The 26,622-nt window shown below is 35.7% G+C and overlaps 2 protein-coding genes across 6 annotated transcripts in view; one reads left to right on the forward strand and one right to left on the reverse strand.

Annotated features, from left to right (window-relative positions):
- mrtfab (myocardin related transcription factor Ab) overlaps positions 1-20,420 on the forward strand; it is a 53,483-nt gene extending 33,063 nt beyond the window's left edge. For 4 of the 5 annotated variants that reach the window (XM_056468988.1, XM_056468989.1, XM_056468991.1 and 1 more), the window contains 15 exons: positions 6,379-6,434; positions 6,530-6,605; positions 6,969-7,115; positions 10,300-10,460; positions 11,263-11,379; positions 11,468-11,715; positions 13,536-13,707; positions 13,830-14,216; positions 14,696-15,598; positions 15,682-15,885; positions 16,273-16,371; positions 17,506-17,646; positions 17,768-17,854; positions 17,961-18,021; positions 19,120-20,420. In XM_056468988.1, the coding sequence (XP_056324963.1) occupies positions 6,379-6,434; positions 6,530-6,605; positions 6,969-7,115; positions 10,300-10,460; positions 11,263-11,379; positions 11,468-11,715; positions 13,536-13,707; positions 13,830-14,216; positions 14,696-15,598; positions 15,682-15,885; positions 16,273-16,371; positions 17,506-17,646; positions 17,768-17,854; positions 17,961-18,021; positions 19,120-19,673 (3,413 nt within the window). In that variant the 3' untranslated portion in view covers positions 19,674-20,420. The remainder of the gene's footprint in view (positions 1-6,378; positions 6,435-6,529; positions 6,606-6,968; positions 7,116-10,299; positions 10,461-11,262; positions 11,380-11,467; positions 11,716-13,535; positions 13,708-13,829; positions 14,217-14,695; positions 15,599-15,681; positions 15,886-16,272; positions 16,372-17,505; positions 17,647-17,767; positions 17,855-17,960; positions 18,022-19,119) is intronic. The other variant, XM_056468990.1, reaches the window with a different exon arrangement.
- Positions 20,421-23,838: 3,418 nt separating this feature from the next.
- Positions 23,839-26,622, reverse strand: part of shisa8b (shisa family member 8b) — a 52,158-nt gene continuing 49,374 nt past the window's right edge. Inside the window, exon 4 of the mRNA XM_056470023.1 lies at positions 23,839-25,999. Within this exon, the coding sequence (XP_056325998.1) occupies positions 25,539-25,999 (461 nt within the window). The 3' untranslated portion in view covers positions 23,839-25,538. The remainder of the gene's footprint in view (positions 26,000-26,622) is intronic.

Genomic DNA, 26,622 nt, shown 5'->3' on the forward strand with positions numbered 1-26,622 from the left:
TTTGGTAGAGCAGGCAGTTTTAAAATATGCGCCTTTGAATTCTATTCTAAAAGATTTTCTATAAACTAATTTCATTTAGTTTATAAAGATACAGCACAAAAATGCTAAGTATCACAACTATTATTTCAGGTTATAAAACAAGCTATGCATGGTGCAAAATAAAGAGAGTTTGTGGGTAACCCTATTAAGAACATTGTGTCATATTTGATGCACAGCATTCTAATGCTTATTAACATGATCAACATAACTGGAAAGCATTTGTATATGATTCACTACATGCCTTCAGTTGAAACGTTTTAGCAAGTACGAGGCCTTTTAGTAGCATTCTGAAAAACCTTTTAAATTGTGGTATGTGCTGACATAAAATAATTCAATTAAAATTGAATTATTTCTGCTCAAGTTGGACCTGGATAAGTGTGAACTCCATATTATAACTAAAACGTACTACATCAACCTTAAGATATGATATGAAAAGGGTACAGTGTAATAAATATAATAAAATATGTTTCTTATATTTTATCAACTAAAAACGGTTCATTTAACTCTTTTATTTATTTATTTATTTATTTATTTATTTATTATTTTGAGTTTTTATAAGAAAATAAATGTATAACTTGCATAATCTCTCATACAGAAAGAGGCTTACAGATCTTGCATATGCTTTGTATTTTCTTCCCTTTAACTACAACAACTTTAAACAGTAAAACACGGGTAGCTACAGATCCTTTAGCAGAATGCCTTTAAAGACGAAAAGATATACATTTAGACACATAATATTACACATAAATCCAGGCATATTGGTGAAATATACTCAATCCATTTACTCCAACTTAGGAAAAAGTATTCAGTCTGTGTTGTTAATGAAAACGATCACTGTATCAATCCATTCTTCAACTGTAGGTGACTTTCATTTTAAGATTTTTTTTGTAATTACTTTTTAACTAGCTACCAGAAGAAAAAATAACAGTTTCTTGTCTTTCTTAATCCATCCATCTAAATTTATATTAGCTAAATATAAAGATTGACAAGTGAGAGCAATCTCTACTTCAAAAATGCCGTCTAAATGTATTTTAATCTCTTTCCAGTATACGGGGTTAATTTCTGACAATCCCAAAAAACATGATGGTGATTAGCTACTTTTCCCCCACACATTCTCCATCCACTAGTGTCCTTTCCTCTGTGTATTTTCTGTGATGGTGTGATGAAAACCTTAGAAAATTTTCCCAACAGTATTCTCTCCACATGGCTGAGCTGGTACATTTCCATTGAGTTTTACAAATATTCCCCCAATCCTCATCTGACATATTCAGATTCAGTTAAATAGTTTGTCTGGCTATTATTTTACATGTGAGGCTTTACGGAGTTAAGCAAGTTCTGAATTTGTTAAACTTCACTTATGGATATTCAGTTTCTGGTTGAACTTGATTTTATATGTTAATCACACATGCATGCGCACACACACACAAAAAACCTTTCACAAAAAAAGTCATTTAATCATGTTTTCAGATGCTGCTTGCATTGATATTTATGCAACATTCAGACATTATAAAGTGTGACTTGCGTGTTTTTTTTTTTGTATCTTTAAGTAATATTTTAGGCTGGCCTGTCTGTGCCTGATAGAAATATTTTAAAGACAAAAATTATGTAAAGACGTGATGAAGATGCCAGAAAAAATTATGATCCACTAATTTTTTAATTATATGGTTGCATTAGCTGTGCATGCAGCTATATTCTGTGCCTGAGTGTGAAAAGACATCTAAATACCCATTCAGCAGCACTTGGAATATACATTTGCCTGAATATTCAAGCTGGATATAATACAGAGTGCCCTTGAAAAGCCTTAAAATGTCTTAAATTTAAAAAACTAAATTTCAGGCCTCAAAAAGTCTTAAATTCACTGAAAGTTTGTCTTGTAGGTTCTAAATAATTAAATTAATTAAATATTTTTTTTTCTATGTCCATGTAAAGCTACCCAACATGCATCCAATCACCAACAATCCATCTCTATAGAACTTTTAGCAAAACTCCCAATTACTCCATTTACAATATGGCTTAGTGGTCGTTCTAACAATCATATCTGTTTAAAAGTTCTCTGCGTATTTATAGTCCAAATATGGTGAGGACACCGACCTGGACATACATTTAGTTTATTATAGTTTTTAAAGATATGTTTTATTGAAACGTGTGTATATATACAACTAGGGTTTGATTGTTTTTTTATAATTTATTTAAAACATCTGGCTAACGAATTATAATAAAATATATGTATAAAAAAGTGCTGTATAAGCCTGAAATTTCATTCATAATGGTCTTAAAAAGGTCTTAAAAAGTCTTACATTTGACTTTGTGAAACCGCGTAATAATAAAATTCTTGGATATTTGTAATACATTAATGCATTGTAATTCATGTAATACACAGCCACAAATAAATCCACAATGACAAACTCCTGATACGTGGCAGTTGCAATAATTGTTGGTATGTCAATAAGTTGCTGTTGTGGTGTAGTAAAGAATTACATGATGGTGTGAAGGATATTGCAACATTCCCAGCCACTCGTTCTGCATGCAGTTGACAGAGAAATTAAATTCCTCTTCATGCGATTTATGCAGCAATCCACATCCACTTAAGATCAAAACAGCATATGCATTGTAATGCTTTCTGTAGCATAAACATGCATTTTACTGTTAGGCTCACTGGTAGGATAGTCCTCTAGCATGTCCTCTGTGGAAGACTTGACTCTTGCTTGCCAACACACAGTCATTGTGAAAGAGCCTGTTGTTGTGTTATCAGGTGGATCTACTTCCCCTATTGTTTCCACTTCCTTATTCTATGTTCTGCTCATCAAGTGAGAGGATTTGCAGTCTTCACACTGTGCTTGTCTGTGTGGTCTCAGTGGGAAGGAGGAAGTGCCCTATCTAGCTCTGCTCTTTAAAAGCGAATGCCAAAAATGAACTGTTTTGTTAACTTCATGCAGTGCTAAACATGAAGAAATATTCATCAGCAATAGCAGCATTAGCAAGACAATTATTCACTCTAAATGTTCATGTCAAAATCTGCAGTTTTTGCACACGCTATTACTGCAGGAAAACATTAAGGTTTCATAACTGTTTAATGTAACTGTACGAGGGTGCTTGGGACATAACGTGGTGTAAGATTTCTTATTTTAAAAGATTCTAGATATAAATATATATATAAAAAATACAAATTATTGGCAATATATGTAGGTGCATTTGAACAAAATTTTTGCCATGCGAAATATTAGAAAAATCTACATTTAATTGTTTATAAAATGTAATATTTAATATTTTTCCCTAACATATACATTTGGGTGTACTAATTTTGGACAATTATAATAAATTATTTAGTTAGATTAGCTTTAGATTTGTATCAGTACTGACAAATCTAAAGTATATGCACAAATATAATATTGAAAAGCTTCCAATAGAAAATATTAATTTAAATGAGAGATTTGTGGTGTGTGTGTGTGTGTGTGTGTGTGTGTGTGTGTGTGTGTGTGTGTGTGTGTATGTTTATATATGTATGTATATGTGTATATATATATATATATATATATATATATATATATATATATATATATATATATATATATATATATACTGTATATATATATATATATATATATATATATATATATATATATATATATATATATACTGTATATATATATATATATATATATATTAGAAAAATATATTATATTTAACTTTTTTTTTTTTTTTTGTATATCAGTACACAATAAATATATACACTTGTAAAAATATACATATGTAATAAGAAGAGTTATCAATAAATTTAATTACATTTTTCTTTCCAAAATAAAAGCTTTAGAATCTTGTGTAAAATTTGGTGTAATATTGAAATTGTTTGGACACCTTTTTTTTGTAAATTATAATTTTTTCAATCAAAAGGTTTTGTCCGATTACTAGAAATCATAACATTTGCATTTAACAACAATTTAAAAATTTAGCAAAGAAATATCTTTTTATCTTTTTTTCTAAACTCTGATTTTGATACTGTTGGAATTAAATGTAGGAGAAACATTTGTGTAATTAAATAAAAATATATTATTATATTTATTATTATTGTTTTTAATGCTACTTGAAGTATATTCTACTGAATAGGAGTATTACATACACTACCGGTCAAAAGTTTGGGGTCAGAAGGGTTTTTAAATGTTTTAAAATAAGCTTCTCCTGCTCACCAATGCTGCATTTATTTCATCAAAAATACAGTATAAATTGTAAAATTGTGAAATGTTATTGCAATAACTGTTCAAAAGTAGTTTATCATTTAATGTAATCATTTATTACAGTGATTTTATTGATGAATTTTCAGTTTTATTACTTCAGTCTTCAGAGTCTCATGAACTTTCAGAAATCACTCAAATATTTATTATTATTATTATTATTATTATTATTATTATTATTATTATTATTATTATTATTTCTATTATTATTATTATTATTATTATTATTAATAACAATAATAATAATAATAATAATGATGATAATAATAATAATAATAAAAGCAACAATGACTGGAGTAACAATTTCATTCGAAACTACATACAATAAAAAAGCAGTTATTTAAAATTTTAATACATATTTAATGATTGAACTTTTTTAATTTAATAAATGCTGCCTTCATGAACAGTATCATTATCTTACAAAACAAACAAACAAACATGAAAACGAAACTGACCCCAAACTTTTGACTGGTAGTTCATGCCATAATGTCTTAAAATAACTTAAATAATCATTCTAATATCATAATAAACTTATTTGATGAGTTGTTGTAAAGACTTGTGTATCTGTGTGTAATTGTTATTGTCATATTTATTCTCAGACAAAAAGGCAGCATTCCTTTTACTTAGACTCATATTTAAGAAGTCTTTTGCATTTTATTAACTACAGACATTCCTAATGCAATTTGATTCTCTGTACAGAACTACTATTTGATATAGTCCAAATTTGCAAAGATTTTGTGATATTCCACCTGATACATATAGGTAATACAATTTTATGACTGGATTTATTTTATTCTGTAGATGTTTTTCCACATTGTGAAAATCATAGAGGAATCTTGATTGTTCTACCATCTACCAAGAGAGGTCTCATAAGTTCACTTTGAATGCATATATTTGACCAAAAACATAATAAAAACTTGATTTCCTTTGATTCCTAATCTAAGCTTTCAGCAGCCATTACAGCCCATTAGTTTTCATTCAAAAATACTAAAAAAGAAAAAATGATTCACCCCAAACTTTTGCACATTGCTGCAGATTTGATATTGTGAGATTCTTCTGCAGAGACCAGCCCAGTGCTCACCCTGGCTTGTGGTTTTACAAATTTAAGCAATTCGGTTGCACAATCAACCATTACATCACATTCTTACTGTATTATTACAACCCTGTTATATCTGCAGTATTCCGTTGTTTTTGTTTCCCCTTTATTTTCAGCACAATAAATATATACGCACACAGACACAATATACTGTTGTAGATATTAATACCTGATAGATTGGAAAATGGCTCAACTAGATCAAACTATTTAACAAAAAAGATAATAAAAAAAAGCATAGTTCGCCCAAAAATGACAATATGGCATAATTTACACACCCTTTACTTGTCTCAAACTTGCTGTTTGCATTTTGCTACCATTGAAAACAAAAGAAGATATTTTGAAAAATGTTGTAAACCTGTAAGCATTGACTTGCATAGTAATTCTTTTGCTCCTATGGAAGTCAGTGGTTACAGGTTTTCACCTTTATTCACAGTGTCTTTATAGTGTTCAACAGTAGAAAGAAACTCATAAAGGTTTGGAACCACTTGATGGTGAGTAAATGTTCATTTTGGGGTGAACTATCCCTTTAATAGAGAAAAAAGTTAATGAATATCTGATGAAATGTATTTATCACAGCAGGCAGAAAGCAGGTGGCAGACAGACACGCTTGCTCTTAATACACAAAACTCCTTTTGTTCTTTCAGCAGGTGATTTGATATTGATATATGGGGGATGTTCCTTTTTTTTTTTAAGTATGACCTTTCAAGATGACCTTTAATGACTAATTTTACATTCTGCTTTCATAGTTCCTCAATATCAGGTTTTCGTTAAGGGAACAAATATATGAGTATTAAAAATACTTGGAAATACAAGAGACATCGTAGAAAAATATATTAGGTAGTAGTTTGAAATGGTTTGGTTCACACTGGAAACATTCTGGGGTTTCTGTTACATCTCACACAACTGACTTTGGATAATACTTGGCTAATTAATCTCAGCTAATTAAAATACACATTCCTGTGACTGAAAATCAGAAAATAAAATCAGCTTTGCTTGTTTTTTTCCAATATACAGCATTGAAGAGTTCGGCTGCTTTCCACGAACAGAGGAAAAGTCTGGAGAGAGCACGCGTGAGTGACTTTATCTTTCTTGTTCTACTTGAAAACCAGGAATTAGCTTTTTTTTTCCTGCAATATGATCCTTATTTTCTCTCTTACTGCCATAGACTGAGGATTACCTGAAGCGGAAGATTAGGAGCCGGCCGGAGAGGTCAGAACTGGTCAGGATGCACATCCTAGAAGGTAAGCGTCATGTTATTGTTTTAAAATATGACATTTAAAACATTTATTTTTACTATATTATATATTCACTATGTTATATATTTATTTTACTGTATAATTGTCACAGTGTTATCTAATTATCTGCTATTATATACTGTTATTATCTTATTAATTCGAATGACTTCAGCTCTTATTCCGGAGTGAAGGATCTTTCTATAACTTATATATACTTTCGTATGTTTTCCATTCCAGTTACAACAGAAACTGCTAGTTCATCAGTATGTAAAACAAATATCAGTCAGTGACTTTTAAAGGACTTAAGGGGCTTTTTATGTTGGAGGAAGGAATTATTTTGTTAATGATTCAATTTTGTTTCACCCACAGAAACTTCAGCTGAGCCTTCACTGCAGGCCAAGCAGCTGAAGCTGAAAAGAGCCCGTTTGGCTGACGATCTCAACGATAAAATCTCCCATCGCCCTGGTCCCATCGAGCTCATCCACAAGAACATCCTGCCAGTGCACGCACTCATTGGTTAGTCTGAAACCACTGTCAAATAACCAGGGTGCGAATTACAGGGTGGTTTGGGGAGTTTGAACCTTCCTAATTAGCAGTTAATCCACCCTGAGGAATAACAAAAGAAATGTTTGGGGGTGCCCTGTAAACGGTTACATAGAGTTAACTGTGATCTGTATCTAAATATTAGATTAATTGAATCTAATTATTTATAAATTAATTAAAAATAATAATCTAGTGGTTTTAAGATTTGAAAAGTGCTCAGCTAAGTACTTGAAATTTGGTTAAATGTTATTGTGAGGCTTTTGTAATAATTTATCTGACTAAATAGGTAATAATAATTAACTATTTAAATAAAATTAAACAAATCTCTTTGCTTTTAAATAAAATGAGAGTCTCTGCAGTCACGTGCCTATACCTTGATCTGGTTCTCCTTTTTATCATCTGCATCCTTTGAAATGAAAAACTAAAATAAATGTAAATGTATGCAAGTATGTCGTACACATGTTAATTGTTGGAAATGATTAAAATGTGCATGCAAAGTCCTTAAAAAGTGCTTCAATTTGACTTTGGAAAAGGTGTAAGAACCCTTTATAAATGTACATTTGACCACCCCTATGATAGTTCGTACCATTGTGTATGCATATTCATGCCAAGTAATCTTGAGGGAGAAAATATTCATTCAGCAGTATGAAACCAACAAGTCTAGAGCACTAATAGACCCCATAAGTGTTCACAAGACACTTTTCTTATAAAATAGGTGTTTGTATTGACATGTAGCCTAAAAGTAAAGTAAAAGTAGCCACAGAGTCTGTGTTTGAATTAACACCTGCTCGCACATGGAAGTTGTACAGTAAAATAACTAACTAAGTGCAATCTTTTATGGTCGTTCATTTATTGGTGCAGGAATTTGAACTTGTCATTGTTTGTTTTATATCAAACATAGGTTGTCTTTCAGAATCACACATCTGCTCAATAGCTAATCAGAGATTACTGTCGGTCAGAATACACTCAAAATCCCTCAAACACTGAAAATCTAAGTAGGTTTAACTAATAAATTAAATGTAACTGAATTATATATATGAAGCATGTATTACATAAACTAAGATTACCGAAAAAGTTGATCCCCTAATTGGCAATGTATAATTTGCACCTTGCAAATAACAGCGTTTATGTTGCACAGAGTTATAGCAATGTCAGCTGTGTTGGTGTTATTGCTTAAGCACCATAAGCATTTTCTCCACAAATGACAATAACGCAAATCTATTTTTTGTCAAGTTGGCAAAAAGGAGAAGCCTTCAGATACATTTAGTGTTAATTACATCTGTCATCTCATGTAGCAACTGAACTTCAGTGAACAACAAACACATACTTTTTGTTGACATTGATTCATTCTCAATCTAAAACCACTTTTAATTTGTTTCATTTGAATTTGTTTTAAAAGTTATAATTCATAGCCACCCTCCACCCTCCAAAAACCATCATTTTATCTATAAACTCTTTCATCACCCTCAAATCAACTTCACAAACTTTGGATTAAAGCACTTGATTTATATATATTAATTTTACTTTGACTTTATGACCTTGTTTTACATTTGTTTTAAAATAGATTTTTGAAAAAGCCAGATTCCTGAGTTTTCATTTAAAATATCTTTCATGATTTAGTTTAGTATGACATGATGCTGAGTAAATGAAGGCAGAAATTTAATTTAACTACCCATTTAAAGGTATAATTCACCTCAAATTGTAAGGTTTAAAATTTTGGGTGTATTTACTCCAGTAATTCCATTGGTTTTTGCTCTATCAAATGTGAAGAAGGGCTCATCGTAGAGCATTTTCACATCAAGTTATATTTCCATCATACCTTCTAAAAAAAAGGAATCTTCTCTAGCAGAACGATATTTTAAAAATGTATTAATTTTAAAATATGTGATACTTGTTCACAAGACAGTTTATGCCAGGGTAGGTGATTTGGTTAAACATATTTTGTTATGCTAGCTGAAAGTTTCCATATATCTCAGTAGCACTCATTAAATCTAGTGGTTTTGATGTATTTATATTGTCTGTAGAAGGTGTAGGAGCAAAAAAAATAAAATAATAATGTTTGGTTGAAACTGTCAAGATTTGCCTACTTTTGCACTCCATTCGCACACACAGGTCATGTCATCAGTGCATTCCCACTATGCAATCATATAAGGTGCATGTTCACCGAAGCAGTGGAAAATGCCTGTGCTCTTACAAAAGTGCTCAGACAAGTACTTGAGAGCTATACTGCAGTCTGTGTTTAACTCAGAGTTGGATATTCTCCTACTGCTAGCGCATTTAAAAAAAAAAAACGCTGGGGACCTGTTGTGTTGCTGCCATTTAAAAACACTGATGAGTTGGACATAAAGTAATCTCCATCACTTTATCATTTCTGGTATCAGGTCTGTGTACATTACTGTTCCTTGGAGGGAGCATGTCTTTGGACAGTGATCATCCACGGAGGGCAGGATCTTTAGTTTTAGCAACTGGTAGCCTCTGTGAAAATGCCTGCCCGACCATCTCTTATGACATATGCACACTGGGAATGTAATACTTAATATAAGCAGCAAGAACTCATCCATTGTGTCGTTACGCAACGTGTGGTTGAATGAGCACTATGCAAAAGTTGACTAGTCACTGGTCTAGATAAGCGTGTGTGTCAGACTTTTGTAAAAATGGTCTATTTATAAGTGTATGCCTGCACAAATCAAACAACTAACCTTTGTGTCTACCATTTTGGAAATGGACATGATCAGGTTGTACATACAGGATGTAGAATTGGCCACTCAAGACTTGACACTCATATTTGTTGAAAGGGGAAGAAAAACCTATTTGTGATGTGTGTAAGAATAGTTTGACGCTTAAACACATTTTAATCGAGTGCATATTTTCAAATGATATTAGAGAACGTCTTTGTTCAGGAAATATTTTAAGGGAAATGTTTAAAAAGGTGTATTCTGGAGACATTTTTATATATATTCTTTCATTTTGATGAATGATGACTCTTTTCAGTGTTGTTATTTGCATGATTTTTTTGTACAATGAATGTTTACTATTAAACCAATATGATTGCATGTTATATATTGTATGTTTACTATTGGTTTTCCCATGAATATTGGCAATGCTGCTGATATGGCATTAAAACATAAATAAATAAATGTCTTGTGTGTATTTTCAGGTACCGAGTCTCCGAAGGGTGAGAGCTCTTCACTGGACGAGGACAGCAGTGACGCCCTTTCTCCAGATCCCCAGTGCAGTCAGGACTCTCCGCTGGGTCTTGGCCCTCAACACTCCCCCTCTGATATGCTGAACATGAACGGAGACCTCTCACCCACTCAGGTAAATTTCTGCTTTTGAGTATGAGATTAATGGAAAATTGCTTTCGGAGGGCAGGACTGCTATTTCATTCAGAAAATACGATCATCTTACGATTGTTACTCTCATCCAAACGTGAATGAATTTATTCCAATTTGAGTGGAAACTTGCTCTGAATTGGTCTGTACTTTAAACTAGAGCTGCACGATATTGGAAAAGTCTAACGTTGCGATATTTTTATTTTGCAGTATATATTTGCAATATCAATACAATTTAACCATATGACATAATATCTCTATTTGGAAAGAATTTATAATGTTAGATCAATAGGAGTCTCTATAAAATCTATTACACTATCTATAACATTTTTGAGGTCCACAGACACATTTTCATTGTGATCTGTGCTATTTGCAGTGAATTTCTGTATTTACATGTGTTGTGAGTATTTTCATGCATAACAATCTATAAATACAATCAAGAAAAAGATACAATAAAAATGAAGTGCCCTATTGTTTCCTGAATCTAAAAGTATTCAAGTACAGTAACTGAATGATATAAATAGTTCAATAAAATTAATCTTTCTTACAGCTGAAAATTTTTAAAGTCATGATACAATCACAGGCATCAAAAACACATGCAAACGATAAATTATAACACAAACTGAACATTGCATATCCTGCGATGTGACTATTGCGAAATGATTACATTGCGATATTGACAATATAATATATTGTGCAGCCCTACTTTAAATGATCCATCGTTGCATATTAGGATGCATTAAAGATGCCATATCACATGCCATATTTAACCAGAGTATATAATGTAGTTCCTCACTCAGGCTCCTCCTCCTCTTCTTGTCACGTCTGACGCCTCTCCACCACCGAATCTAACCAGTGAAACTAGCTTTTCAAACTCTTCCCGTCCACCATCAGGTCATACAAAGGTAAAGTGTAAAATTAAATTTTTAAACTAATTAAAAAAACAAAAAAAAGGGTCATGCTCATTTTAATTTGATGTCTTGCTATTCTCAGTCCAAGTCCAGCACAGATCGGACCTATCAACGATCAAAGAAACCCAAAGATAACAAGCCCAAAGTAAAGAAGCTGAAATATCACCAGTATATCCCGCCTGACCAGAAGAACGACCGGGAACCGCCTCCTCAGCTGGATTCCTCGTACGCCAAAATCCTTCACCAGCAGCAGCTTTTCCTTCAGCTTCAGATCATCAACCAGCAGCAGCAGCACTACAACTACCACACCATCTTACCCGCACCTCCAAAGTGAGTAAAAGCACATGTGGATGCGGATTCATTTGAGTGTGTTGTGAACTTGTATGCTCACTGAAGGTGCTTTATTTGATCAATAATACTTTCAAGTAGGCTTGGGCGGTATCCAAATTTTGATGCCGTCAAACCTCCTCCCTAGTTTACCTCGTATACGGTATTACCGTGCATAATAAAAAAAAATTATGATGTAAGGCTCAGACAGCATCACCAAACTGTTGGCTTGTGCCTAAACCATTCAGAAACTGAATACCGTATATGCCATCTTAGGTTCGCAGTCACCTGTTTGTCTTGTTCGTATTGGAAATCTGCGCGGGACTATATTTTAGCGGGAGAGAGATGATGTGTTCGCGAACAGAAGAGCAAAACCAAAAACCACCCAGCTAGATGATAGAATCCGGACAGCCTATAACAAGCTGACTGTATAAACACACACACACACACAGGCACACAGCACCACGCTCTCTTTCATTCACAGACATACACATAGAAAGCACCAAACAAGCTACACACAGCATCACGCTCTCTCTCTCATTCACACACACACACACATAGACAGCACCAAACAAGTAACACACAGCATCACGCTCTCTCTCATTCACACACACACATACACACACACACACACATACACACACACACACACACACACACACACACACACACACACACACACACACACACATAAACAGCGCGTGCTTACACGCTCGGGAGCGATATTGTTAGACCGCCAGCTCCCGTTCAAATTACACCAGAATTACCGACCGCTCCCGCGCTTTATTCGGAAATTTATTCCCACACCACAAGACATCTGGTCGGGTCCCGCGGCTCCCGCAGTACAGCAGCAGGAATGCAGACCTCTAGTTCGTATTTGCCACTTCTCGCTTCTTGTTCGGTCGAAACACTGCCAAACTGCAGAGGTTGTGTTATTTTTACGAGACCAGGTCACTTGGTGCGCGACTCGCCATCTTACCTCACCTCTCTCTCTCTCTCCTCCACACTGTCCCGTGATGACAATCATGCATACACATTTTTAGGCATTAAATAAATAACATTTAATATTTAATACTTGTCTCCTATATAAGTGTTTTTATGACGGTATAACGGTATTGAAACTGATACCGTTGCTATTTTAGGTCCAGCGGTATAACATATTACTGTATTATCGCCCAAGCCTACTTTTAAGTAATGATTATAGTGTGAACATCTTTTGCCATTTAAAATGGCTGTGTGTTTTAAAATACAGTTGAAAACATTTTAAGTGGATCAAAAGTTTTCATCAAAGTTGTACTAAAACTATTGAACAGCACTCGTTGTTGTCTTAAGACAGTTTTGAAGAACTTTTTGATCCACTTTGTATGTTGACTACTATATTTTATCATCAGTGTTTTGGTGGTTACCATGCATGTTTAGTGGTCTTTGATAGAAAGAAAATGGCTTTTATTTGAAATAGAAATGGTTTGTAACATTATAAATGTATTTACTGTCAGTTTTGATCAATTCAGTGTGTACTTGCTCAATATTTGTAGTAATTTAAATAAAAATCTCAATTAATCCAAACCTTTAAACAGAGGCATTTCTGATAGTCCTTTATCAATATCGGTCATGACCCAAAAAAACATCTGTTTTGATTGCATTGCAAAATAGTTCAGTGTAAATGCAAAAAATAACTTGTGTAACAAGCATAATTGGGATAATAAATCGTACAGACAAATCTATGCAAGAAAAAAATATTACACAGATTAAATTGACATTAAATAGGTTACAATATTATTGTAAAGATGCCTAACTATTCTAAATAATCTGTTTAATTGTAGACTTCCTACTGAAAAGCAGCAGCCATCCACAAATCCTGGCCCTGCCCCTTCCCAGAATATTTCCACCTCCTCTGCAGTCTCCTCAAATCAGAATGGACCCAGTCGTCAGAGCCAGCCTACAGTGGCAGGAGCCAAACCCAGCACTTTGCCTGCAAACCTGGATGAATTTAAAGTAAATAACAGTGACCGCTTCATTGTTCTGGCAATTTTGGATCCAGGATATGTATTTTTTTTAAATGAGTTCTCATAGGAAATGGTTAATTTTTTATTGACTTTTATTCATTTCACTTCCAGGTTGCTGAACTTAAACATGAACTCAAATTGAGGGGTTTAACTGTATCGGGCACAAAAAACGATCTCATTGAACGCCTGAAGAACTACCAGGAGCAGAACGGTGGTTTATCAGCAGCAGGAGCTCCACCAATGAAAACAGTGCCTGCTCAGTTACCACAGGTGTCAGTTCAGTCTGGTCCACATCAACACCCCAAAGACACAACTGTACCAATTTCAGCCTTTCCCTTAACGGCTACCACAAGGGTCCACAGCACAACACCTCCTCAGATCATGCGCTTCAGCAGCACCAGCTCCTCTCCTCCTGTGTCTCCTACCCCGTCTGACCGCTCTGTGGCTGCACTGAGTCCAGATGAGGCCAGCTGCAACGGTGATGTGTTTGGAGAAATGGTAAGTCTGTGGTCAGAAAACATGCATGTACAAAGTATCAGTACCATTATTTCATAGATATCTTGAATATTTAATTCATTCATTAGTTCTTCATCATTTGCTATTTTCATCAAGTGCAGAACACATTATCGCTCGTTTACCCTCATCTTTCTCCAAACCTCTATGACTGACTTTCTTATTGGAATTGAAAAGAGCATATTCTGAAGAATGCTGGTGAACTTAACAGTTTCACTTCCCTATTGCTTCCATTGTATGTAATAAAAACAACAATGGAAGACAGTGGGAACCAACATGATTACTACAGTTCTACAAAATATACTTTTGTGTTAATGCAGACAAAATGTATTCATACAGGTTTAGAATGAAATAAAGTAAAGGTTGTCAGGAGTCATCTGTGATCAAATTATTATCAAAGCTATTTCTTTTGTATTTTAGTTAAGATCACAGCATTTAAAGAATTTGTATTTTTCCTTTAACAGGTTAGTTCTCCTCTCACCCAGCTCAGTTTGCACCCCTCTCCAGACCAGCCTTCCCCAATTAAAGAGGAGTCTCTCGGACAGATGCAGGCCTCCTGCAGCCTCTCTCACCTGGGGATGCTGCCAGCCGCACAGCCTCACGATCCGTGTCCATTGTCTCCTCTGGACAAAGACCAAATGCTTCAGGAGAAAGACAAGCAGATCGAGGAGCTGACGCGCATGTTGAGACAGAAGCAGAGGCAGGTGGAGGCCCTGCGTTCTCAGCTGGAGCAGGGCAAGCGTGGAGCACCAACAGAACCTGCAGTCGACACTGAAATACCCATGCTGTCTAACGGGGTGGAAGTAAAGGTGAAGGAAGAGGTCAAGGAGGAAATGGACACCTCGGAGGACCTGCAGAAGCAAATCCAGCCTCTGAAGAAGATCCAAACTCAGTGTTCACAGCAGACTCTCTTCAAGCTGCAGCAGATTCACAGACTGCAGGTGCAGCAGCAGCAAATACTGGTGGACCTACCGAATCTACAGAAGACACAGTTACTGCAGCAGCAGCAGCAAATGGACCCATTGAAAGTGCAGCAAGAGCAAGCAAAGACACAGGTGTCGCAGCAGCAGAAGATGCAGTTGCTGCAACATCAACAGAAAGTGCAATTACTGCAACAGCAGAAGACACAGTTGCTGCAACAGCAGCAGAAAGCACAGCTACTACAACAGCAGCAGCAGAAAGCGCAGCTACTACAACAGCAACAGAAGACACTGGTACAGGAGCAGCAGAAAACTCAACTGCAGCAGCAAAAGAAGACGGCGTTACTGCAGCAGCAGCAACAACAACAAAAGCTGCAGCAACTCATCATCCAGCAGAGCCAGCAAAAGCAGCAGCAGAAGCCACAAAATCAGTTACAGAGCCCACAGGTTAGCGGCATCTTCAGCTCTTCTGAAAGCTCAGATAATTGGTTCGATGGCTTTTGTTTTCAAGTTTTTTTTTTACTTGACAGGTTTCGCAGGTGTTTGTCAGCCAGCAGTCTGGTACTCAGATTACTACGTCTTTCCCACTGGATCTCCTGAAAGCCCACCCCACTCCCACACTGGTCACTGACAGCAACGGCAACCGCTATCTGATTGCACTCACCAGTAATAGTGTGGAGAGTCTGACGGGAAAGTCTCCTCAGGGCAAATCTAATGGACGGATTACTCTACAGGTGACTAAATAATAATTCATTGCTTGTTACATAGTTAAATTGAACTGTTAAACAAATTAAAGGAACGTAGAAGCTAATGTTTTGAAATGATTAATTTAATAGTATATTTTAGTAGGCTTGTTATACTGGTATTTTAATTTATTATAGTTATTATTTATTTTTTCATAGCGGAGCTTTATTTTTACATAAGTCTTCAGAAGTCATTCTAATATAATGTATATATAATTTATATAATAGAATGTATATGTTCCTGTATATGTCTTTATATGAATGCGTGTGTGTATTGCTGCTTTATATATGTTATAATAATTATATATTTTAAGTAGTGTTAAAACATATATTTATTAACATTTATATGAGAAATAATTTTCGGTTTGTTTGTTTCAGAGATTGCAGTCGTCCCCCATCAAGCTCCCTAGCCAATCATCTACTGATATGACTACTTCTGCCAACCATTCACAAGCTGTCCGAGAGCCCATCACCAAAGTATGTTGAAATGACTTGTGCTTTTTCAAACATGGTGAAGATCTGAAAAACGGCATATTCATCAGCTCTGTTATTTAGATGGTCATTAAAGGTGCATGAAACACAGAGATGCATATCTGATATGCAATGTAGAAATGATGAAAGACAATGACATGCACACCAGAGCAGAAATTATGCAATTGAGAATTTTGCATTTGTGGTTATTATGATTAAATTTGGTGCATGTGACGATTTAATTGAATTTGATTATGTTTTTACGTTTATGGATTTTGTTTTAGTTTTACCATTTCATTTAATTCATTCAGTCGTTCCAAGGTCTGGCAGGAGCTCTTTTAGCTTAGCTTAGCTTAATCTGTAATTTTCCTACTCAAAGCTTGACTATTCTGAAGTTATTTCGCGTGCTAATTCTGACAGGAAAATAAAGAGTTGCTATTTTCTAGGTCGATATGTCTAGGAACTATACTCTCATTCTGGCATAACTATAAACAAGAAACTTTGCTGCCGTATCATGGTTGCAGCATGTGCAATGATATTACTTTACTCTCATTTTGAAATTTGCAAATGCTAATGGTCTACTCCAATTCAGTTATTTATGCTAAGTTAAAAGTGCTCTGAGTCCATCTGAGTGGATTAAAACATAATAAAACTCAACTGCATAACATTAGGGGACTGAGGAAAATGAGCCTGTTTTCAAATCAAAGTGAAGTGTTGCTTTAAGAGTGAATTTACAGTATTTTCTTATATGGGATTTTTTTTCAACCATCTTGTTTAAAGTTAGCATCAAGTGACAGCTGCATGGTTTTGAATTGCTCAGTTTATACCTGAGTTGCACATTACTTCAAAATTATTGACTTGGTTTAAAATTAAAAATGTGTTAGATGTTAACGCGGCAGCATCAATTTATTGAATGGAACTTCTGAAACGTCCATGTAAAACACATAAATTAACAAGTTTTTGAATTAGCATCACAGAATAAAACTTCCAAAACTTTTAAGCTGAATTGTTGATATAAAGTGACCTGTTTGCATTTGTGAATTGTAATGAGATCTAAGATGCAATGTAATAATATTTTCATTATAATAATTAGTGAAATATGAGGGATTGTGCTGGACTCATGCTAAAATCTGTTGGCAGGTTCAGAAAGCAGGGCTCCACTTAGAAACCTCCAGCGTTCAGGAGAGCAGTCAGCCTGTGTCTGCTCCACCAAGCTTTGAGCCTTTCTTCTGTGAGGAATCAAACCCACTGAACAAACCCTCCTCTCCTCCTTCATTTAAGGTATATCACATACATTAATACCAACACCTCATTTTCCTTTTGCCTTTCACCCTCCTCCTTGCTTTGTTTTATGCTAAAGCTAGCATTTCTTTTTCCATTTTTCTCAACCCATCTATTTTAGGAGGATATTTGCCCAACCTTTGACAGACATACTTTATTTACCCCTTCCTCCCCAAAGCAGAACCCTCACCCCCCTCAGCGTCTCAAAGTATGGCCTTTACTTGTGTTCATTCTTTCTTTCCCCTTCATTCTTTCGCCTTCTGCTTCTGTTTTTATTTTATTATTGTAACATTAATGCTGTTCTCTGTTTTCAGGATAATGTATCTAACAACCAGCAAATAGATGATCTGTTTGAAATCCTGATGAAGAGTGGAGGTAAAAAGTGAAATTTTTTTTAAATAAATGAGTTTGCCGTGTAATCGTAAGATTTAGATCAGGGAGTTTTTTTAAGATGGAACAAAAGAAAACAAAACTTAGGATGATTTTATTTTAGGATAGATGCATTAAAGGAATAGTTCTCTTAAAACTGAAAATTCCACCATCATTTACTCACCCTCGTTTCAAAACGAATTAAACTTTTTTTCTGTTGAACTCTAAGGAAGATATGCTGGTGAAATCTGGAAACCTGTAACCATTGACTTCCATAGTATTTATTTTCCTAAAGTGGAAGTGAGTGATTTCAGATTTTCAGCTTTCTTCAAAATATCTTCTTCAGTGTTTAACAGAAGAAAGAAACTCATAAAGCTTTGGAACCACTTGAGGGTGAGTAAATGATTACTTTTTGTGTGACCTGTGCCTTTAAATTGATCAAAAATCAGTTGTTTCTGAGCAAATGAAACATTTTACAATATAATGTAATATAATATAATTGAATGATTTCTGAAGGATCATGTGAGACTGAAGGCAGGAGTAATGGTGCTAAATACACAAGTGATGTTCTATAAAAAGCATATTAAATGAAAACATATCTACTTTAGTACATCATGGGTGAAATAATGTTCCATTGTAATGGATTAAAGATATATTTTTGTAAAAATGAAACAACATATTTAATCTAAGCTGTTTTTATTAAAACAAAATCATTGTGGAACTCTCGCGTACAAATAGGTAAAGCCTGGTGTTTTGATTGGTAAAAAAATAAGTATTTTGGAGCTGTGCTTTTATCATTAAAGTATTTTACACTCATCAAATGAGTCGTGACATGTTATATATACAATATATAAGTACTTTTTATGCATGTGTAAAAAATTACAGTATATTGTTATATAGATGTTATATGTTTATTAACCGTTTACATCTGAGAATCATGGTAAAAAATGTATAATAGCCAATATTTTTTTCTTCAGGATGTACAGATGTCAATGTACAGAAAAGCTCACTGTAAATCAGCATTAAGCTTTTATAGTTTTGACTCTTGTTTGACTCATCTGTATACTATAACAATAATTAACCTCTCTTTTTTTCCCAACTCAGAAATTTCATCTGGATTTAAGGCCAGTCAAGACCCTTCCCTTTCTGACCTCCACTCCAACCCGCCCTCTCCATCCCCTCCTCAATCTCCCCTCCACCTCTCTCCACCCGCACATCACCCTGAACCCATGCCCGTCCCGTCCCAGCAGCTCCTGGACACTCAAAACAGGCCCTGCTCCGCCACCGGCCGCCTTGAAGACTTTCTAGAGAGCACGACCGGCGCTCCTCTCCTCGGTGTGGAGCCAGATGGCCCGTTAACCCTGATCGATGACCTCCACAATCAAATGCTGAGCACTTCCAGTATTCTGGACCACCCGCCATCCCCAATGGACACCAGTGACCTGAGCTTCTCGTCCCATCCGGCCAGCCTGGACTTCGAAGACCCCGCTCTGGATGGAATGGATTGGCTGGACATACCCGTGGTCACAGGGGGCAGTAATTGTAATGGCGGGGGTCTGGTCCTCGCTCCTCTGAGCTCACACACCCCACCCAGTGTCTTTTCGGCAGACTTTTTGGACAGTCCAGATCTGCAACTCCACTGGGACTCCTGTTTGTAGCTTTTGGTCTTAATTCGCTCGACAACACACACAATTTAGCACCTTCAACCTTACTGCTTATTAAGCAGTACACAAAACACTCCAGACGCACACGCTGTTAATTATGCTTCACTTTTGTTTTTCTTCATATTCCGAAGCCGAATGGTATTTAAACAGTTCCTGCGTCTGATAGCACTGAATTTTAAGCTCTAGTTCACTGCACCCAAATAATCACATGATGGCGCTGTTGCTTTTGCAACAGAGAGACCAATCGGGACCCTGAAACAGCTCAAAGAATCCATTCTTTGGTCTAGATATCAGACGAGTTGTCTATGCTGGTTAGTTAGTACAATCTCCAAAGCACCATTTAGTGTTACGTCCGCCCATGGTAATAAAGCTATGACCTCATCAACATTATATATGAGGCCATTTCTGCTCCACAAGTTGTTACATGCAGGCTAATTGGCGGAAAGATACAAAACATCATAAACCTCCTTGAAACCCGTTAGTTCTTCCAACATTGCACTTAAGCCGACCCGACTGGTGCTCTGGTCAACATGACCCAATGGGCTCTACAGGGAACCAGGTTTGGTGACGTTCACCAGATCTCTATGCATTGCTGTATTTAGGATCATGTATTGATGAAACCTTTGTTCTTGTCGCTCTGATTCTAGCGATTCGCTGGTGGAGGTCAGTGCTGGGGTTCAGGTTTCAGAGTATTTGGAACTTCTTGTTTTTTAAAAAAGAAAAAAAAAATGAAAGGAAAAACTGCAGTGTGACGTGTGGTCTTTTGTTTGCATCTGCACTTGTTGATATAGAATACATTCACACACATGGTTATTTTTATTTATTATTTTTTTCATATTTTTATATACACTACCTGACAAAAGTCGTGTCACCTATCCAAGTTTTAGGAACAACAAATAATAACTTGTTGACTCAACTTCTAGTTGATCATTTGGTATCAGAAGTGGCTTATATGAAAGGCAAAGGCAGATAGATTAAGTTTATTTTACCAAAATACAATATGATCATGCCTTGATTTTTAATTATTAAATTTAATAAACAGTAAGGTCTGGCTTTGCTTAAAAGTCTTGTCACTTCACAGGAATAATGTACAGTACAGAATATAAAGTCATGGAGCGGTGGAAAAAGAGTTAATATTGTCTGACTCCTATGAGCTTGGACGACTGCATCCATACATCTCTGCAATCACTCCAATAACAAATGACTCAAATAAAGTCATCTGGAATGGCAAAGAAAGCGTTCTTACAGGACTCCCAGAGTTCATCAAGATTCTTTGGATTCATCTTCAGTGCCTCCTCCTTCATCTTACCCCAGACATGCTCAATAATGTTCATGTCTGCTGACTGGGCTGGCCAATCCTGGAGCATCTTGACCCTCTTTTCTTTCAGGAACTTTGATGTGAAGGCTGAAGTATGAGAAGGAGAGCTGTCCTGCTGAAGAATTGATGTAATGTAATGAGCAGCACAAATGTCTTGATACCTCAGGCTGTTGATGTTGCCATCCACTCTGCAGATCTGCTGCATGCCCTCATACTGAATGTAACCCCAAACCATGATTTTTCCTTCAACAAACCTGTATATTTATGTGAGAATCATGGGTCCATGCAGGTTCCAATAGGTCTTCTGCAGTATTTGTGATTATTGGGATGCAGTTCAACAGATGATTAATCAGAAAATCTACCTTCTGCCTTTTCTCCAAATTTGTTGCTCTTACAACTAGGATTGACGACAAGACTTTTGTTAGGCAGTATATATATATATATATATATATATATATATATATATATATATATATATATATATATATATACATATATAAATAAATAAATAAATAAATAAAATATATATATATTTTTTTTACCAAATGTATTAGTTTTTTGACTTAAGGTGAAGCTCTAGTTGGTCTATTAAGTAAAAGTAGGTTAACAGTGATTTAGAATGTCATGATAGTAAATGTAAAAATAAATAAATAAATGCAGGTCATATTTATATATGTGCATTTGACACACCCTTTATTGACAGCAGCTTACACTGGTATAAATGTATATTTGTATATATGTGTTAAGAGTTAGATACACTTCAGTGTTTGTGTTTTTGGGTTAAAATAAATGCCTTACAATTATTAGATACCGTCCTGGCTGAAAATTACAAGTTTTACAATCATATAAGACACCAACTAAAATGTCATCCATTTGAACCGAAGTTTATATACCAAAGTCTATTGTCAGGAACAATCAATCCCTTTTTTTCCCACCTAAATGGAGAGTTCACCCAAACATGTCCTCGTTCTTTTCTCACACTCAAGTGGTTCCTGTCTTCTGTTGAAAACAAAACAAGCTAATCTGAAGAATGTTGGGGGAAAACAATCACATTGACTTCCATAGTAAGAACACAAATACTGTGGAAGTCAATCAACATAATCATGAAGGTCTCTTGATTCATCCATACAAAATCAATGTCAATAGATCTACAGTTTTTTGTATACTTTGTCAAAAGTCCAAGCAGCAACTAAAGCTGCCGGTGGGCAAATACCTTGTAAGTACATAGATTATGGGGAATTAGGGAATAATGTGTTAATAAATCAAGGTTATTGGTATTGTTTAACATTGTTTTGCTTTCATAATACCCCATCTAAAATTAACTTAACCCTTTAACTGATGTCTTGACTTTTCTTCTCCCACTGGTCCTACTCCCACAGAGTTAAAATAACACTGGAGCAGAGTTAAAGTGCAGAGTGAACATTAATGATGAACTCCTGCTGTTAACAAGCACAATCACTGAAGACAAACACAAAACAACAACTGACTTCAGTGAGTCACAACCTTAGGTCCTGCTGTTCTCAAAAACACAAGTCTTTTCTAAAGCTTTTTCTGCATGATTTGGCTAATCACCCACACACAAAAAATGCATTATCACTGAAACACGAATTTTTTAAATTCTTGTCAGGGGGAAGATTTTCAAAAGCCCCAGGGTTTTTTCCCCGTCTTTTTCCATTTACAAAAATACATGTGTATGTGTGGAGATGGCCTTAGATCAGGGGTGTCCTGCATAGTTTAGCTCCAACTTCTTTCAACATACATGCCTGGAAGGTCTGGTGTACATAGAAAGAGATTGATTAGCTGATGCATGTGTGTTTAATTGGGGCTGGAACTAAACTATGCAGGGCACCCTTCAGGCCCGAGTTTGGACACTCCTGGCTCAACTGAAAACTCCAATCTCTCAAACTTAGTTCAACAGGAACTTTAAACAACTACACAAGCAGCATCAGCAGCTTCACTTATTACTAACTGGTTTTACTTCATTTCTGTCAGATGTCTGCAAAAGTCCTTTGTGCGATTTATTGGAACACTTGTTTTGTTAGATGTCATCTTTGTGGAGAACTTTATTTACTTTATTTGGGCTCTTTGACCTTTTGATTTTTTCTTTGACTGCTGTAAATCTCTAGTGTGAGTCCAAATACTCTCTACTCTATGCTATTGAGCGTATTGTAATTAATAACACGTGCATGATAATATAATACAAAATATAAGGTGGTAATATCTCTCTGCTGTGTCTATTATTGGTCACCAACAGAGGGCGGTAGAGCTCTTAAGCCTAGATAATTGACCAGCGCTTTAAATATAAGCTGTTCTTTGCGTGGACAGTAATATGACATGCTTCTTTAATCACCCAGCTGCCTGGTAAGTAAAGTAGTTCGTAAAAATTTACCTACATATAAAACCAAAATACACAGCATTTCGACGTTTGAGAACTTTTATTTTGAAAAGTGACATTTGAGGTACAAATCCACATGGTGAAAACTCGTTTAACGTCGATTTAATCTAACATTTAAGTTATGTTGTTTTACAATATTAAGTTGTTCTTTTTGTTGTTTGTTATCTTTTATTTAGTCAAAATGTTAATATAAAATATATTTTTAGCCTCAAAATAAATTTCAGTATCGTTAATATCCAGTTCTTCCAGTTACCGAAAGCCCTTATACAACTAGTTTATTAATATCACTGTTTTTACACAATACTGCAGGCATTACCAAAGTACAAACACTCGTATTTAAGACATCTTTAAAACAATTCTGAACACAGTCTCTGTGTAATTATTAAATCATTATATACTCTTAACTAATTCATAAATAATACAATTTATGTACATGAACACAGAATTATAATTCATATGCGTAATATAAATATAATAAAACAGAAAGTTGTCAAGTTCATAGGAATATCAGGGTTGAATTAAAGCAAAGCACACCGCAGTACAGGAACAAATTAGGAAGCACATTTTTATGCACATTTTTAATACTACGAACATTTAAGAAATATCACACTAGCAAGTGTGCTGTTAGTCTGACTGTAAGCACAAGGCCTCACAACTGTGCTGATATTCAATGTCACAGCACGAATGTAAGTGTGATATTGCTTTTATGCAACAGTTAGATAAACAAGTAACAGTATATACTGTATGTGTGTGAAGTGGTGTAACCATGATTTCCCCTTCAAAGTATTTTAGATTTCCCAATCCTGCTACCGTTTGTACCTGAATCTCCTGATCCTACAGCAGATGGTTTGATTAACTTGGAAAACAGAAGTGCAAGACTTTTCCCCATTAGACTTCAGTTTTGAAGTTTGATCTTGTGCATCTATTTGAATACATAACATGTCTGGAAACCATTGATCCAAGTAAAAGGAAAAACAGATAAGTAAAAGGTAAACAATGCAATGAGAGACCTTGTGAGATCTTGACGTCAAGGATGATTAATTTGCTAGAGCTGATATTTTTGCCATTGCATAGGTTGTTTTACAAGAATTATGTGCCTCATTCCCACTTCCAAGGTCCAAATTATTGCACAAAGCTGCTGCCGTCGTTTCTTGAGGAAATCAGCCTTGTTCAACAATTTGTTGAGCTTGACTGCTAGGACTCCACACACTTAGTCTTGACAAACAGAGGTGATCAGACTCTTTAGCAAACAAGAGTTTTAAATTAAAGTTGTATGTTTGATGTCCTGTGATTTAAATGGAGAACCAATAAAACTGAAAAGCAAGACTTTTTTCACTTATATTTTCACAGAAGTACATCGAGGAAGGATCTGAAAGCCACGTGGGCAGCAATTTATGACATGTAGTGCAGTTGTGCTTTAGGTGACTTCCAGTGAGTCCCAGTTTGTGTTTTTTCCCCAATCCTGTCCCACTTTGCTTCCTGTCATTTTTTGTCCCAAAACAAATGTAAAAAGAAACACATCTATACAGTTTATAGCATATAGGAATGTCTTTTTAGTCACATCACATGGTGTTTTATCAGATTTGTCAAGTTTGCCTCATTATCGCTGGCTCATGGTTGCACAAAGGTAATTGTAACCCTTACCGGATTATTATGCCATGTAGTTTCTCCTCATTCCCTTAAAACTAATGAGTTATTTAATGGGGACTTTCTTAAAATGAGACTGCCCAAACCAAAGTGGAAGACCGTGAAATTTGTTTTCACCCTAAAAACCTCAGCACTCTTAGCAAAGCTTGAATCCTAGTGCGAGACTAGATGTCTAGGTGTTGCATTTTGCCTCTTCGTACTTCACATAATTGATCCTGAGGTTGTGTTTACATAAAGATGGCCAGGATAATTAGATTTAGGCTGACGTGTTGATGGTGTTGTCCCATTTGAGTTAATGTGGCCTCGGGTGCCATTCCTGCGTTCCGGTCTAAAAGCTCACCTCATTGTTGTCAGCGTCACAAAGGCCTTAGATGAACCCAGAAAAGTGGGACACCGAAAAAAAAACAAGAAACTTAGACAAAAGTGGTTTAGCAGTGAAAGTAAAAACAACCACACAGTCTGAACATGGTAATGTTAGTGCATACAGTTATCTGGGTCCTCAGACTGTGACTTCTGTTTTGCTGTTGGTCTGGTAGGCCTTAATTTTGGGATGGTGCTGATACAGTGGTTGTCCCCCGTAGCCCGTAGGCTGGGAAAGGAAATCTGGTATTGTTTCTATGCTGTACTGTCTTCTGCTGCTGTAGGTCTGTCGTCGTGATGGGTGCCCTGGATGTGAGGTCTGCCGGTAGACGTGTCTTTGCCCAGAATCCCAAGCTTTGAAGGCTGAGCTGGACAGTTGAGGGTGGGTGATGGTTTTAGGGATGCGGGTCCTCTCCATATGGTTGGTTGGGATCGAGATGGACAGAGGGGAGTGGATGTCATGGGAAGGGAGGACCTGGTGTAGGTAGGACTTGTCTTTCGGGTGCATTGGAATTGGCTGGAAAGCTACAGGAGGGGAATGATGCTGGGAGAAATCCATCAGTGGATAACTCTTGTAGTAGCTCCGGTTTGCAGTGTCAGCTGTTAGGGAGGAAAAGAAACAGCAGATGTTATGGAGACAAACGAAAGTTGACATATGTTTCAACTATTTTATAACTGAATTTCAGCTAGATTTGTGTTTTTCTGAGCAATTAGTAAAGCCTTGACTGGTGTATAAGTGAAGTTTTATAAATTAATTTCGAGAGGAGTACGTGATACGATTGATCGCGGCTGGCCTCTCATCTGTAAACAGCAATAATCCAATCAGATTGGTTCAAGCTTACAATAAATAGACAAATTTTGCCTTACTACCTTTTCTTCTTTTTAGAGTCCCTCCTTCCACCCAATCGTCTCCTTTTCCCTTTCTTTACCAGGGGGAGCTCTTGAGACCTACCTGATCTCGGACAGACTTCTATGCCCTGGGCTCAATTATCTCAATTAGGGTTCAGGGTTCAGGGTTCTCTCCCGGGACAGCATGCCAAACCTGCTATTAGTGTCAAGCAATATCTAAGTGTTGAAAGTGAAAGTGTTATGGTGGGAGGTGAACGTTTTGTGAACAAATTCTAAGTTAAAAAGTATGGAATGTAAATGTTTAGAAGACACACTAAAAAAGCTAATTTATCCACTATCATCTGCCTTTAGGGCCATCCTTTCGTATTTTAAGG

This window comes from Danio aesculapii, chromosome 12 (assembly GCF_903798145.1).
Source record: "Danio aesculapii chromosome 12, fDanAes4.1, whole genome shotgun sequence".
In the NCBI taxonomy this organism is placed as follows: Eukaryota; Metazoa; Chordata; class Actinopteri; order Cypriniformes; family Danionidae; genus Danio; species Danio aesculapii.